At 44.7% G+C, this 15412-nt stretch overlaps 1 protein-coding gene and 1 long non-coding RNA gene across 2 annotated transcripts; both read right to left on the bottom strand.

The window, feature by feature from the left end:
• Positions 1 to 1727: 1727 nt before the first annotated feature.
• On the bottom strand, positions 1728 to 6754 carry LOC123425959. The gene is made up of 3 exons (XR_006621975.1): positions 6424 to 6754; positions 5563 to 6198; positions 1728 to 2456 (listed from the first exon to the last, which is right to left on the bottom strand). It is a non-coding gene; the product is annotated as an uncharacterized LOC123425959 (long non-coding RNA).
• Positions 6755 to 7930: 1176 nt separating this feature from the next.
• Positions 7931 to 10719, bottom strand: LOC123425794 (G-type lectin S-receptor-like serine/threonine-protein kinase At2g19130). The gene has a single exon (XM_045109563.1). It carries the CDS (start codon positions 10607 to 10609, stop codon positions 8099 to 8101), a length of 2511 nt encoding a protein of 836 aa, XP_044965498.1. The 5' UTR covers positions 10610 to 10719; the 3' UTR covers positions 7931 to 8098.
• Between the last annotated feature and the right edge of the window lie 4693 nt (positions 10720 to 15412).

The raw sequence follows: 15412 nt of genomic DNA, 5'->3' as shown, positions 1-15412 counted from the left end.
ATCATGCGTATGTTACTATTGTATGATATTATCTTCATAGTGCATAGTATCATAAACTAGTATCATAGGTGATCTCATTTATTGACATGCATGACACATAGTAGTATAGCATTTAACATGATACAGTATCTACCTATGTTACTCTAACCCTCTCTCTCTTCTTTAATTACTTGCCACATCAGCATGTTTGCTAGTCCCAAGACTATGATACTAGCTATGATACCCCTACTATGACCAGCCTTATAAAAATGGACATGCTTGTGGTGCTCTTAATAAATCCGGATGGAGGGAGTACGTACAAGTCTTCTGTTTTGAGAAAGAATAGGTAAAATTACCTTGAATAAATTTATACTATGACCATTACGATCTGGATGATATTTTATAGTGGTTTCTTGTGTGTTGTGTTGTGACCTTCTTGTACAAAACATGTCTTAGATTATTGAAAAAAGAATCATCTTATTTTGCTCGGAATTATCTCAAGACTGACTTGAGATTGTTACAAGCTGAGCACGAGTCACTTTTTATAGCTCGAGCTTGAGTTTCGCTTAGTCTGATTTCGCTTGAAATTTAGTATAAGTTCAACTGACACTAGTCCAATTCGCATGAAATCGTTCCAAGCGATTGTTTGTCTTTCTACCATCTATGCTTATTTTTGAACTTTGTTGTCATACTTTTAAGGATGAGGTTGGGGCCTGAATGTTATATGTCATGTGTAATACTACTAACATAAGTTCAGGGTCAAATCTTCTATAGATTGCAAGATCATTCACCAGAGAAACAACAAATTACGTGGTGCTTCACCATATGTCAAAGCAGAATTGGACAAATAGCACCGATGGCAATACACAACCGAACTAGATTTGGTTTGTTGCTTAACCACATTTTGTATTAAAATGTTTCCTTACGGAGTTCCGATGCATATATGGTTGTTTCCTCACATTTCTATAGTATGATGTTATCAACTGAGGCCAACTTTTTCCTTTACGATAGTGAGCACTTCCAAGTATGCCGCCTTACAGTAGCAATTCAGTTAATTCTCTATCGTTCTTGGCTCTTCCTCGATACTGTCATCTGGTACTTGCATTTTTTTCCAATGGTATGGATATGATGTTTATCATCGTGGGCTCTATAGCTGCTTTTGTTTCGTGGGAGGAGCAGGCGCTTTGGACGCTACAAGGGGACGAACTGGAAGAACATGGGAAAATAAAAGGTAAACGCTTCCACCCGGCGTGGCCGAATCGTTCAGCCGGTCGCGCGCCTCGCTGGCAGGTGCATGCAACATTTTTTCGTCAAATTTGCTGCAACCATGTGTTATTTTGATACAAACATTTTTCATGCAGCTTTTTTTCTCATCTAAATTTGTTGTAACCAACGTTTATATTTACTAAAAGCGTTTTTTATTTACTACATTTGTCCACTAAAAAAGCTGCATATATGTTTTGTTGCAACTCGAGTTTGTTGGAGTTTTGGTACAACCGGCGTTTTGACTTTTGCTACAACCGTGTTATTTTTTGCTACAACCGGCATCATTTTTTGCTGCAACCGTTCACTAAAAAAGTTGCATACACGTCACGTAGATATTTGCTACAACTGGCGTTTGACTTTTGCTACCACGAATCATCTTCTTCGTTTTTTTGCTACGATCACATAGATATTTTTTTTGCTACAATTTTTTCTTTTGTTGCAACCGTTGACGAAAATTGCTGCATAGCATCGACATCTGCATGCTTGTTTCCGCTAAGTATAGTACTGGGTGAAATTTCAAGTCCCCATCGCGAGCTGGTACCTTCCTCATGGCATCTGTTTTGTACCATGTTTTTTTTACTTTCCTCCATTGATCCACTCCCAATCGTAACCTATTATCTTGCTATTTTATTGTCATTTTATCTTGCATAATTCACAGATTAGTTTTTGTCATGCTGTTATATTTATATTCATAGATGAATGAATGTTGGTGTTGTTTGCCGGTCCAACTATCCATTCTTATTGGTTGTTCTTTTGCATTGTTGTCAAATTTTGTTATCTGATTTCCTACATTGGAATATCAAAGAATAGATGTTATGGTACTTCGAGGGTTAGGTTTCCATAATTTATTTTAACATGCAGGGTACTGAAACACCAAAAAAGATTAGGCCAACTAATTAGTGAGCACTGTAGATTGTTTCCCTAACTCTATGGGACACAATACAAAATTCATGCTTAAAGTACTTCCAATTTTATTTTTTGATGAGAAAACATACTTTCATTTGTCCAAGCATATGTTGTCTCCTTGTCATGCCTCAGCTTTACAAAGTGACCTTGTAGCCTCTAACCAATGGCGATACTGATGGAGTGGCTATAAATCAAAATATTTGGAGTAAATATGAAGAGTCCATCCGCCATGTGTTTTGGTTATCTTCCCTAGAGTTCACTCTTTATTCCAAAGTCTTCAAGGAACCAAGACTCCAAAGGATAACCTAGGTAAGTAAAAAAAGTGTGTTTCACTTTCAGTTCATGTAAGCATAAGTGTTGGCTGCATGTTGTCATGAAAATCATAGATTACCTAGCTACATGGATCATGTGACTATACCTGGACAAACGGACCGGGCTAAACAGGCCGGCCCGCCAGCCCGCCAAGACGGCACGACACGGGTCCGGCCCGACACGATTTAAACGGGCCGTGCCAGGCATGCGACACGCCTCGGGCCGTGCCTGGGCCTGGAGGCTGGGCACGCGAGCCGGCACGGCACGACCCGTTTAATTTTTTTACATATTTTTATTTTTTAAATATATATATACATAATATATGGCCCAATAGGCCTAAAAACAAGCCCATGAGGCTGAAATTATGCGGCCCAGCGTGCTAATCGGGCCAGCAGGCCGGCCCGTTTAGTAACCGGGCCGTGCCTGGGCCTGGAGGCGTAGCCCACGGGCTGGCACGGCACGGCCCAATTACTAAACGTGCCTCGGCGGGCCGTGCCGGGCCGGGCCAGCCCGTTTGGCCATGTATGCATGTGACTAATGCAAACACATATCTTAGAACTTCATTTGTTAATAACAATTTCTAATTATTGCTTTGTTCGGAGTAAGAAATATAAATGCATCTGAGTAGGAAATTTGGTAGACAAGGGATAACCTACAGCTACGAGCGTTCCAGAAATAGTTCTCATGCCATAACAAAATTTCCTCACTTTTAGTTTTGTTTGTGTACACTACTGCTTCCTTAGGAATTTTAAGATATGAGCAGTTTTGACATGCTCCCTCTTACCCCTCTTTTCACATGAAAGGTAAGAGTATATAATAGATTTAAGTCGTTGATCTCTTTAATTAGTAGCCTTATTCACTCTTACCTTCTCATCTCACATGTAAAAAAGAGGAGGTAAGAGGGAGTATGTTAAAATTTGCCTTAAGATACGCATAGACATATATTATTCATGAAGCATTTGGATATTTGGAACGTATATCTGAGCTAGTTGTTTCCTTACTATGATATATATGGCCATAGTTTGTTTTTATGTCCATTTTATTTTTCGGGTGCTCAAGGGTAGGTAACGAATTTGAACATTTGCATGTAGGTGAACAAATGCCTATTTGGAAGTCACTATAAGCCAACCGAGTGTTGGAATTATTTCAGTCCTCTACATAGTAATCTCTTCATGTTTGTACCAAATGTATCTGTTCAACATTTCAAAAAAGTTTACAAAAAGTTAATCTTGGCTAGGCCGTCGTCCCGCAGTTAGTTTACAACATTTCACTTTTAGTTTCAGTCCCGCAGCAACGCGTGCGGTGTCAGCTAATTTTTAAAGTTTACAAAAAGTAAGAAAAATATCATGAAATCTGAATAGGAAAATGAAAAGAACCATGAATTTTAAAAAAGATCATCATTTTTTTAAAATAATTTGATTTTTAGAAAAGCATCGATATTGTAAAAATTCAACAAATTTTAAAAAAGTTAATAGATTTTTAAAACAATTCATCAATTTTGCAAAAATATTAATCAATTTTGATAAAAGTTCACAATCTTGAAAAAAGTTAATCAGTTTTGAAAAAAACATCTAATTTGAAAAGTGTCAAATTTAAAAAGTTCTTAAATTTGAAAAATCATGCATTTGAAATAAAATATAAAATAAACAAAATATATGAAAAACTGGATAGAAAACAGGTCATGAAAACTAATCCAGAATCTTCTAGAAGTTTCCCAAAATCTGTTAGGAGCTTCATTGCGACATTACATGAGTGCGTAGATGGGCTGAACCGCTAAATATATCGAAGCAGAAAGGGGTGTTTTCTTCCTACAGTTTTTCCTTTAACGAGCGCTAAAGGCGCCGAATAGGATCTGGTAAGCACAGGACACCGTGACGATGAACATGTCAGACTAGAAGAGGTAATGATAACCAGAGGCCTGACTATATGCAAAACTAAGTTGGAGCTCAGTTCACATAATCTTGGCTAGGCCGTCGTCCCGTGTGGCTCATCTTCCTTCTACAGAAAACACATGGTCTCGCATTTTGCCCATGAAGTGGGTAGGGCAAAGCGGTCGGGGAAAATCCTATATGAAGCGTCTTGCGTCAAGTTTCCAACGATTCATACAGGCTTCACGAGCAATCGCCCATTAATCATTCCAGCAACCACGGTTTTGAGAAAATGGAGGTTCCCTTCTGATCTTTTACGGTTTTGGGGACCTTATAGGAGGTTCCTGAACCATATTAGTTTTTCTTGTTTCTGTGTCTTTATCTCTTTTTCTGGTTTCTTTTTGTTTGTTTTTTTCCTTTTTCAGTTATTATTTTTGAAAAGATGTTTGTGTTTTTCAAAAAATGTTTACAAAATTCAAAAATATATTCGTGTTTCCAATAATTCTTCCTGTTTTAGAAAAAAAAATCAGGAGCTTGCAAAACTGTTGACGTTTGCAACCAAATGATGTGTTTCCAAATAATGTTCCCGTTAGAATATTTTTGCAAATTTCAAAAAGCGGTCGTGTTTTGAAAAAAAACCCGGAAGTTTCCAAAAATGTTCCTGCTTAAAAATTAACATTTCTGACAACTGAGCTATTTTGCATTTTTTAATAGTTTAAAAAATGTACCCGTTTTGTAAAATCATTCATAATTTGCCCACCCAACTTGAGAAGTGTTCACGTTTAATAAAACATTCTCTTCTTGAAACGAAATATTTTTTTAAAAACATCAACAATTTTTGAAATCATGAACTTTTTTCCTAGAAAAACAACGAATTTTGGTAGTTTTAGAAAATATCATTTATTTTTAAAAAGCAAGAACTTTCCGGTGGACCCTAGCTTACCATTCATCAAACCTCATGCCAGTGGCTTCAATGAGCATGGCAGCCTGGCAGAATAGGGGAAATGGCAACACACAGAACAACAAGTAATATAGTGCTAGACATAGTTTGGCAATGTTGGCAAATCCTAATAAATAAGTAACAGCGAGGGAGTTTCTTCTATATCTCCTCCAGTGCATTGCTACAACTGGAAATATAGAAAGACAAACAAAAGTGTGACCACAGAAATACAAACAGAACGTGCAATTTCGTAGGAGGGTGTAAGGCTGTAAGCACAGTGCAATGCAGTACCTTGAGAAGTTAAGGACCGGTTCGGTAATCCACCGGCTCCTAATATCTGCAGAGCGGCTGTTTGCTCACTCCAAGATTTTGCACTAGAGCTCCATCCTCTTTTGGAGCGGAGCCGTGGAGCGCAGTGACACCAAACGGGCCCTAAATACCTGAATACAGCATATATATATATTTTTGACCGGAATAGCAGGAGGTCTGCCTTTTCAATATATTAGAGGGAAAAACTATACAAGACTGCTGGAGGTAGCAGCTGGAGAAAAGAAGTTAAAACACAAGAAGAAGAAAAGAAGCTGAAGCCAAGGAGCATTCAGCTTCACACCCAGAAGAACTACTCCCCTGCCTCCCTAAGGAGGCCTATCGCATCTGTAGCAAGAAGCAGCACGGTAACATTGAAGTTCGTTGATGTTTTGAAGACATTTGCAAACAGTAGAAAGGAAAGAAAAAATGCGGCGATCAGAATAGAAATAGTTCTTTGCCGCTGGTGGGGAATCCTTTACCAAATTTATAGAATTTAAGATGCTCCAGATGCAGTTAGTACATTAGGAGGATGCTTCTGCATTGCCAGCATGGACTCAAGGAGCCAGAGCACTTTATCAGACGAATTGCCGTCCACTGGTGACTATTTCTTCTAGGTTGCTGTATATAGAAACGGCATATTAACCACGTTACTTTCGAGCAGAATCATTCTACAGAAATAAAGAAATGCCATTGCATTACTATAATATATGGTGAATATTATGAAACAAGAATTCTATCATCACTATAATCTCGAAGAAACACAGTAATATCCTCAAGAAGATGGTGATAGCAGAAAAAGCAACACAGATCAAGTATGTAGTAATAGTCAACATTTTCACATACCTTCATGTCATCTTTGGTCATCTTCAAGCCTGGTTTCATTTTATCATTCATCTGAGCATGTTTCCTTCGCAGCCAGACAGCTGTGTCGGCACTGTGGGTCCAGGCTGTTGTCGTCGTGCGAGAAGAGGCCCCACCATCGAGGGAGTATGAGGCATGACCAGACTATGCAGGCTCTTGGTGACGAACACATAGTGGGATATAAATATCAAGATCTTCCTTTGATTCAAGGATTTAAGGATATATATCAAACTATCACAACAACAAAACATATGTATATTTCTTGTTCTGCCATATTTTGCTGCAATGCTTGCTTATCACAGAAATGCAAATAACAGACGATTTTTTTTTTAGAAAAGGAGGATGACCCCCGGCCTCTGCATCTGGGAGATGCATGCGGCCATTTTATTGATTATTCTCGAGGACCTTACAAAGCAGTACAACAATATGCCTGAATCCACCATCTTGGCAACATCTGCCGCTACTCCTATCCATATGATGAAGGGGTGCAAGCTGGACCAAATAACCAGACCTCTCACCTAAGCCTAACATCTAAAGCCGGAGACCCTGACCGAGCCACATACCGGGTCCGGGGTAAAACCGGTCCGACGCACTCACATGTGTCGTCGCCGCCATCTTCCACTGGTCCATCTTCAGATCAGATTGAGGTACCAGCCTTGGCAGGTGCCTTCGCCATCGACGCCATCATGACGCCAAACGACGACCTCCACCTACGCGAGTCCATCTCCAAGCAGGACGGGGATCCATGGTAGGATAGGGTCGCACCACCGCCGTCGCCCACCACCCACAAGCGCCACCCAGCCCCAAGGTTCCAAAGCGGCGCCTTCAAGAAGGGAACGGCGCCGTGAGCGCCGCCGCCGCCCAACAAAGTAAGGCTTTCGCCCGGAAGACCTAGGGGAAGGGGAAGTGAGGGGATCAGTCCATACCGACGCCTCCAAGGAGGGGAACGGCGCCCTCATGTGTCGCCGTCGACGCGGCCGACCATGGCCGACCAGGGATCTTGCCCGAACTAGATCCCCACCACTAGCAGCACCTCCTGTACAAAACCGGCAATCCAAGGAAGCGCGGCCCGACCAGGCTGACCCGCACGCCGAACAGGGAAGGAGGGGAGGCGCTAGATCGCGCGCACCGGCCACTGCAAAAGCCGTCGCCGGACGCCAGCGACCACCGGATCCCGCCGCCCGCGCGGCCGAGACGCCGGATCCGCCTCCCGCACGGCTGCTAACCTGCCGTGCCTCGCCAATGGAGCCGCCGCTCCAGATCCGGGACTCCGCATGCAGAGGCAGGGCAGCCTAGGCCCCGCCGCCACCATCCTTGGCGCCCCGGGCTTGCCCCGCGGCTGCCTCAGGCGGCGGCGAGGAAGGGAGGGGGAGGGGAAGGGGGAGGCGGCTAGGGTTGGGAGGGAGGGAGGGAGGGAGACGTGCGTCTCGACCTCGGTGACCTGAACGGAGAATTTGGGAGGCAGGCCGTTCAAGCCAATAACAGACGATTTAGCAACTGCTTGTTTACATTGATACAAATGCTTGCTTTATTCCTTCCACTCAACATTACAATTTTGAAGAATGTGCTGAAACAAAGATCTATAACATTGATTATATACCAAACACTCACTATGAGTTATTATAATACATTGAAGTTGCAGCTTCAGACAGTTCTGTTAGACCGTTAGAGCTGCAAGTAGTCTTGGCATCGGGGGCATATCAATCTTTTGCAGACCCTCAAGAACCCGGACTACTACACCCATAGTCGGACGATCAAACTCATTATCTTGTATGCACCAGCATGCAACTTTGCAAACTCTTTCAGCTTCTTCCAAATTGAAATCCCCATGTAATTGTGGATCCACCAAACTCTTCACATCTCCGCTGTGAAGCTTGCTGATGGCTTGCACAGGGAAGTATTCAACATTCTGGTAACTGCTACTGTCGCTGGTGTTGTATGGTGTTTCAATCGAGGAATTCCTCCTTCCTGATATGATTTCCAGCAGTACCATACCAAAGCCGTAAACGTCAATTTTTGGTGTGACTGCAACTCCACTAAGCCACTCTGGGGCAAGATAACCAGCAGTTCCTCTGAATGTAGTCAGAACTCGGCTAAAATCCCTTCCCACAAACGCTGCCAACCCGAAATCTGCAATTTTAGGAACAAAAGATGCGTCCACGAGTATGTTTCCTGGCTTAATGTCACAATGTATGATGCATTTGTGACAACCCTGATGCAAGTAAGACAATCCTTTGGCAACTCCTAAGGCTATTTGATATCTGGTGTTCCAATTTAGGACAGCAACAGCAGCATTGCTCTTCTCAAATAGATGACCATCAAGAGAACCATTTAACATGTGTTCATACACAAGTAACCTGTGATCACCTTCGCAGCAGAAACCGATCAATTTTACTATGTTAATATGTTGGATCAGTCCAATTGAGCTCACCTCAGCCCTGAATTGCTTCTCACCTTGACGGGCACCATCAAGCCTTTTCACTGCTATACTAGTTGAGCCGTTTAATACTCCTTTGTATACTGAACCAAAACCACCCCCTCCGAGCTTTTCTGAGAAGTTTTTAGTAGCACGAACTAGATCAGTGTATCTAAAGGCCATAATCCCACCACCACTAACTTGATTGTTGTATAATGGCTTGAATTTGTTCCTCCAAATCAGTGCCAACAGCATCAGCACCAGTAACCCAAAACCAATAATACTTGCAGCAGCTACAAATCTAATGTTTGTCTGTTTCTTCTTTTTTTCAAACTTTGCAGTCGCGGCAAGGCGAAGGTAAAGAGCATCTTTAGAATTATTATCAATTCCATCATTCAGATTTACACTGAGCAATTCACCATGCCAGACATAGCATCTGCTATTGTTATAGGAATAAGCAGTGCAGGAGCAGGAACTGAGACAAGCTTCTTCGCATTTGCTCTGAGTGGTAGCAACATCAATGCTTTGTGGGTTGTAGGGTAATGCAACTTGAGAAATGGGGTGGAATATGTCTGTTGAACTTGTCATGTTTTTGTTGTTACCACGAGTGCTGCAATTGAAAGGTGTGTTCCTGATGCATCCTCCTGTTCGATCATCAAACTCCCAATCCTGTGGTGACTTCCGAGAAAAGCCCTCCATACAATCACAGGATGGCTGTGCATTGCCGTTGCAGACTGTGAATGGTCCGCAGGTAGCAGCTGGAGTGCAGGCATCGGCAGGCTCAGCACATATGGTTTGCCATGACAGGTTGGCTTCTGACCAAACATTCAGCTTGACCTGGCCAGAGATGTCTAGTGAGACAAACAGGGAAGACGATGATTCCTCCGGCGAAGTGTACATGTAGTACTCCTCTTGGTCATTGTCAACATATATAGGGTTCATCAGGCCTTTGGTGCGTGGATCCAGATCTATAATTGTCTTGAGGGTTGGAAGAACACTCAGTGATGATGTCTTGGAGGAGGCCCAATGCCAATAGACTACAGAGGGATTGATGCGGCGCTTGAGGATGGCGACGCCGCTGGTGTCTAGTTCTAGGCTGTACGAGCCGAGGCCCATATCAATGAGGCTCTTCCTTGATATGAACTTGCGACTGAAACCGGTGACCTTGTTCCAACCAAGCTTGGCGCCAGAAAGCGCGATATCCGTTGGGTAGTCGAAGCTCTGCCACAACATCGCTTTGCTATTTGTGAGCAGGGCAAGGTTTCCGCTGTTCAAGAGAACAGCGGCACCAGAGGTCGTGGTGTTTATGCTACTGGTTTGTGTACTATTAACAATGTGAGTGGACCAAACAAGGGATTCACTGACGGCATCGGCACGGTTTGTGACAATGACAAGATTGCCGTCCCTTGAGAACTTGAGCTTTGTTGAGTTGATGTTGGAATGGGGGATGGGCTGCTCCCGATTAGCAACCCACACAACGGTAAAAACCGGGATCTTATTGAACCATATGCCAAGGTACCAGCTGGAGCTGGAGCTGGAGCTGGAGCTGGTGGTGTTCTGGGACTTACTGATGGTGCTCGTTGCAGGCTGGAAGAAGCCGAGTGCGTACTTGCCGTTCGTCGAGACGAGCTTCTCGCCGACGGCGAGCACTTGGCCTTCAGTGAGGGTATCGCTTGCAGGTGTGGACGAAGAGGAGCAGCGAGGAGTGCGTGAGAGGAGAAGCCCAAGAACTAGTATGTAGAGGAGAGGCATGGTGAAGAGTGTGAATGTGCTCTGCTCTGTTTTTCAAAGAAGGAGGAAGAGGATGCATATATAGAGTGGAACAGGAAGCAATAATATGTTCAGCTGACTGTCACTGCGATCCATTTGGGACCAATCAAATTCGGATTAGGACAGCAGTGGCCGAATTCGAAGAGTGTGAATGTGAATGTGCTCAGTTCTGCTATTCGAAGAAGGGCATATGTAGACCAGGACCAATCAAATTTGGATTAGGAGGGCATGCTCTGCTCATGCGGATCAATTTGGACCAACCAAATTCAGACTGGGACATATTGAGATGAGGTTTCAGATTGGGACCATGAAAACTAGTGTATGTGCTAGTCGGCATGGCCGACAAGCTCTCCCTAGTAGCACACCAAAGTGGACTCAAGATGATGCATGATGTCCACTCCCATGTGGCCATGGACCTGGGTCAAGTCACCCATGAATTACGCTTCCACAATGGCTGCCGTGGGCCACGGGCAAGTCCATCGTGGGGCTTCCACAATAGCTCTATTTTTTTGGAAGCTTGCACTATGATAGTGAGATCTGGGAGTTCGAACTGACAAAAGGTCTGAATATTTTCATCCACCAACAAGGCAGTGGCCTGAATGATCCAACCCAAATAATATGCTAATGGAAAAGAGGGCTTCATTTTGGCACCGGCGGCAATACAGAGGAAATTTCTAATGTCACTTCCAACATCAATGTCAACTGAGAAACAAATATGTAGCATCCTTCCAAATCCAACTGGTTGACCAAGATTTAGACTTATATGTGGTAGCATGACCATATGAATCAGCAGCAGGGCCTAGTCTGATGTGGTTCAGCTAATTGCAGGCAAGAAGTAATGCAGATGAGGCGGCTCACTTTGTCGGCGTAGCAGAGGAGCTTCCTCATCTCCTCCCACCGGCGCCGCACGCACGCGGAGTCGGAACTCTGCCACGGGATATGAGACCAGAGGAGGGGAGCAACGAACCTCCGGTCGGTGAGGCGCGTCGGCGTCGAAGCCCGCCCGCAGAATCAGTATCGCTCGCTGCCACGCCGGTTTGAGACGTGATCGCGACACGGTATCAATCTTGGTCCTCCTATATATATACTGCTTACCGTGGTAGGCCAAACAAACACCGAAAACATCTAGGGTTTTGTCTCGTCTCACAACTTACGCCGCCGTCGTAGTCTACCTCATCTCGAACGCCGGCGTGCATCGGCGTGCGAGAGAGCAGGTCTTCGGAACCGTTCGTCTTTGCGATCATGCACCGAAAGAGGACGAATTAGGTTACCAACATCAACAAAGGATCGTCGCCATGGGTCGTCTACCGCCCAAGTCGGGCGGTGCTACTCACCGTCGTCTTCATCGCCATCAACAAAGGATCGTCGTCAACATCATCATCAACACGTCGCTCTTGCTTCAACTAACAAACAGTATGTTATTCGTAATCTGCTAATGTTCATCGTTGTAGTTGCTGCTTCTTGCACGGTGATGTTGTGCATGTTCGGTTGCTCTTCTAGATTGCTAGAGTATTACATGCTATCTTCTGTTTTAGTCATGAATTATTTACTGGAATTAATCATGAACTTGCCTAATCTTCCAACATATTCAGCTGACTGTCCCACGCGTAATGTCACTACGATCCATTTGGGGCCAATCAAATTCGGATCAGGGCAGCAGTGGCCCGATTCGAAGAGTGCGAATGTGAATGTGCTCTGCTCTGCTATTCAAAGGAAGAAGAGAATGGGTATGTAGACCGGGACCAATCAAACTGTGATTCGAAAGGGTGTTCAGCTGACTGTCTCATGTGGAATTCAGTTTGGGACCAACCAAAGTTCAGACCAGGACAGCAGTGGCACAATTCAGATTGGGACCGCTATCTCTCTGCATAATACAAGGCAGGCAGTATCAGCATTACCATGAAAACTAGGTATGTGCTAGACGGCAGGCACACCAAAGTGGACTTCCACGACTAAGTGGCCATGGACCTGGGTAAGTCAGCCATGAATTAGGCTTCCACAATGGCTGCCGTGGGACATGGGCAAGTCAATCATGGCCGGCCTCCCACCAAGCTCAACAGGAAAGCTGGATTCTTCACATCTTGCACTGTAACAGTGAGCCCTGCAGGGTAGTGCTAACCCACAAATACTCCCACCTGAATGATCATGATCATGCTACCTGCCAAAAGGTCAGTCAACAAGGCAGTGGGCTGAATGATCATGGCATTGACCTAAACCAACCCACAAATATTTGCTTCAATGGTCGAATGTTACAAATGCGCCCTGCAAACATTTCTTTTTTTGTGTGCGTGTGTGCTACAAATGCGAACAATAAGCTAATTCAAAAGTGATCTTATTTTTGGAAATTTCTACTGTCGCTTCACATGTCAACTAGAGAAAGAAATACAGTAGTAGCATTCTTTAGAATCCAACCAGTTGACCAAGATTCAGACTTGTACAGTAGCATGTGTATGTAGACCAGAGGAGGGGAGCAACGAACCTCCGGTCGATGAGGCGCATCGGCGTCGAAGCCCGCCGGCAGACCTAGTATCGCTCGCTGCCACGCCGGTATACGCCGGTACGCCGCCGCGGCAAGGATTGGAGGCGACGGCGGACGTTTTTCTTTCAAGAGAAGAGAGAGGGGAACTGACCAGCAATAAGGGGTCTCTGATGGGCCCTGAGTCCATCCTCCCTTCGCTGAAAAAGAAAAGTCATCACATTTTTGTTTTTTTGAGAAACTCATCACATGCTCCCATCTTCTTTGTTCTGTTCTTAGTGGGTCTTCAACCAAAGCGTAAAAATTTCGCGTCCAATAAATTTTTTAGCGTGCCACCGTAGCATTTTTACAGCACGGGGATCGAAGCATCTCCAACGGACGCGTGCTAGTGCGACGTCCAATCCAGCCCAATCAAGCTGCCCCATCTGCAGCAGCCCAGAGTTTGCTGCACGCGCAAGCCGGCGCACCAAATATAGTGTGCGGGGTAGCATTCTTCAGTGCGTGCCCAAAAAATTTTTAGCACACGCATAATTTTACAGCCTCTGTTGAAGCTATCAGGCGCCTAAAAAATGTAACTTTTAACGCACGGAGTACCTTTTGGACGACTGTTGGAGATGCTCTTAGGAAGGTCCACAAGTTAGGAAGATGATCCGAACAGACACCTAGCCTTATGAAAGATGCACGGCCTTCAAGAGCAACAAAACTTCAATGAATTACGATCAATTTCTTCGATGGTGCTCAATCACTTAATAATTAGGCTCGGGTTTTTTTCTCACTTGGAATTCACCCAAATTCGTTAGGAGGATTGGTTGCTCTTGCCTTGAAATTACACATATCATTCAACCACTTATGGTTGAGGCAGGTGGCTATTTATAACCAGGGTCGCAACCCGAGGGACCGATATGATTGATCAAACTCGAATGTTTTGAAGAATCATCTTCGACACACAAGCTTAACGACTTTGCGTGCAAGGAGATTTCCTAGTCTTTAATTTTGAACAAATAGGTTTGATTGAGCACACTTAAAGACAACACCCCTTGATGGTACAGTTTGTCCTATTGACTCAAAAATGAATAAAGAACTACGAATTATCACGCACAAATTCTCACCGAATACTTCGATGTTCTCACTACATTTTTAAGGATGGTACACGATAGATTACACCAAATTCTCATAGACTTTGCCCATGTATAGTCACAAACACATTAGTCCCATAACCAGTTTTTTCTCAAAATAGGCTCACACCCCATTTTATATATAAAAGAACAATCAAAGTACACGGCCAAACGATACAAAGTGAAGCTGTAACTCCTTACAAAGAAGATTTTGGGATCTCGGTACTACGCACAGACTATGCTACCAAAGAAGAACAAAGAGAACTCGGAGTACAACACCATGCCATGCCTAGCACACCTAGGCTCCACGACAACGCCCTCAGGAGGGAGAACGACGCAGAGCGTCACCGTTGCCGAGTCTGGAATGGACAAGGGTGTTCACCAGGAGCCCAGACACACAGAGGAGAACCACAACGACGTCTTTAGGAAGATAAAGGCGCCAGCGGGCGTCGGCGTCGTCGGCGCCAGAGCCCGGAGCTTTCGCTCGACAACTCATCCATGTCACACGGAGATACCCAGGACATACGTGATGAGAGCCGACTCCCATGTCTGAATCCGGACACCGCCAACAATAACGTGCTTGAGCCACCTGCCGCTGAACCTCTCGCCGCCCACACAACCAAGAGGAGAAGCCACCACCGCCGCCATGAGGCCCATCGGAGAGCCACGCATGGGGACCATCGTCCGAGGCCGTCGCCCCGACATCCCTGTCCCAAGACCTCGTCCCCTATCCACCACAAGACACACCAACACCGGAAGGTAGGGTTGAAGGCCACCCTTCCACACTTAGCCCGACATGAGTCCCCAGATTTGGGTCAGCATATCCACTGTAGTGTTGGGGAACGTCGCATGGGAAACAAAAATTTTCCTACGCGCACGAAGACCTATCATGGTGATGTCCATCTACGAGAGGGGATGAGTGATCTACGTACCCTTGTAGATCGTACAGCAGAAGCGTTAGTGAACGCGGTTGATGTAGTGGAACGTCCTCACGTCCCTCGATCCGCCCCGCGAATAATCCCGTGATCAGTCCCACGATCTAGTACCGAACGGACGGCACCTCCGCGTTCAGCACACGTACAGCTCGACGATGATCTCGGCCTTCTTGATCCAGCAAGAGAGACGGAGAGGTAGAAGAGTTCTTCGGCGGCATGACGGCGCTCCGGAGGTTGGTGATGACCTTGTCTCAGCAGG

The sequence above is a fragment of the Hordeum vulgare genome, chromosome 1H, assembly GCF_904849725.1.
Source record: "Hordeum vulgare subsp. vulgare chromosome 1H, MorexV3_pseudomolecules_assembly, whole genome shotgun sequence".
Classification (NCBI taxonomy): Eukaryota; Viridiplantae; Streptophyta; class Magnoliopsida; order Poales; family Poaceae; genus Hordeum; species Hordeum vulgare.
Note: the sequence above shows the minus strand (reverse complement) of the source record. Positions and strands in the feature narration are given on the sequence as shown.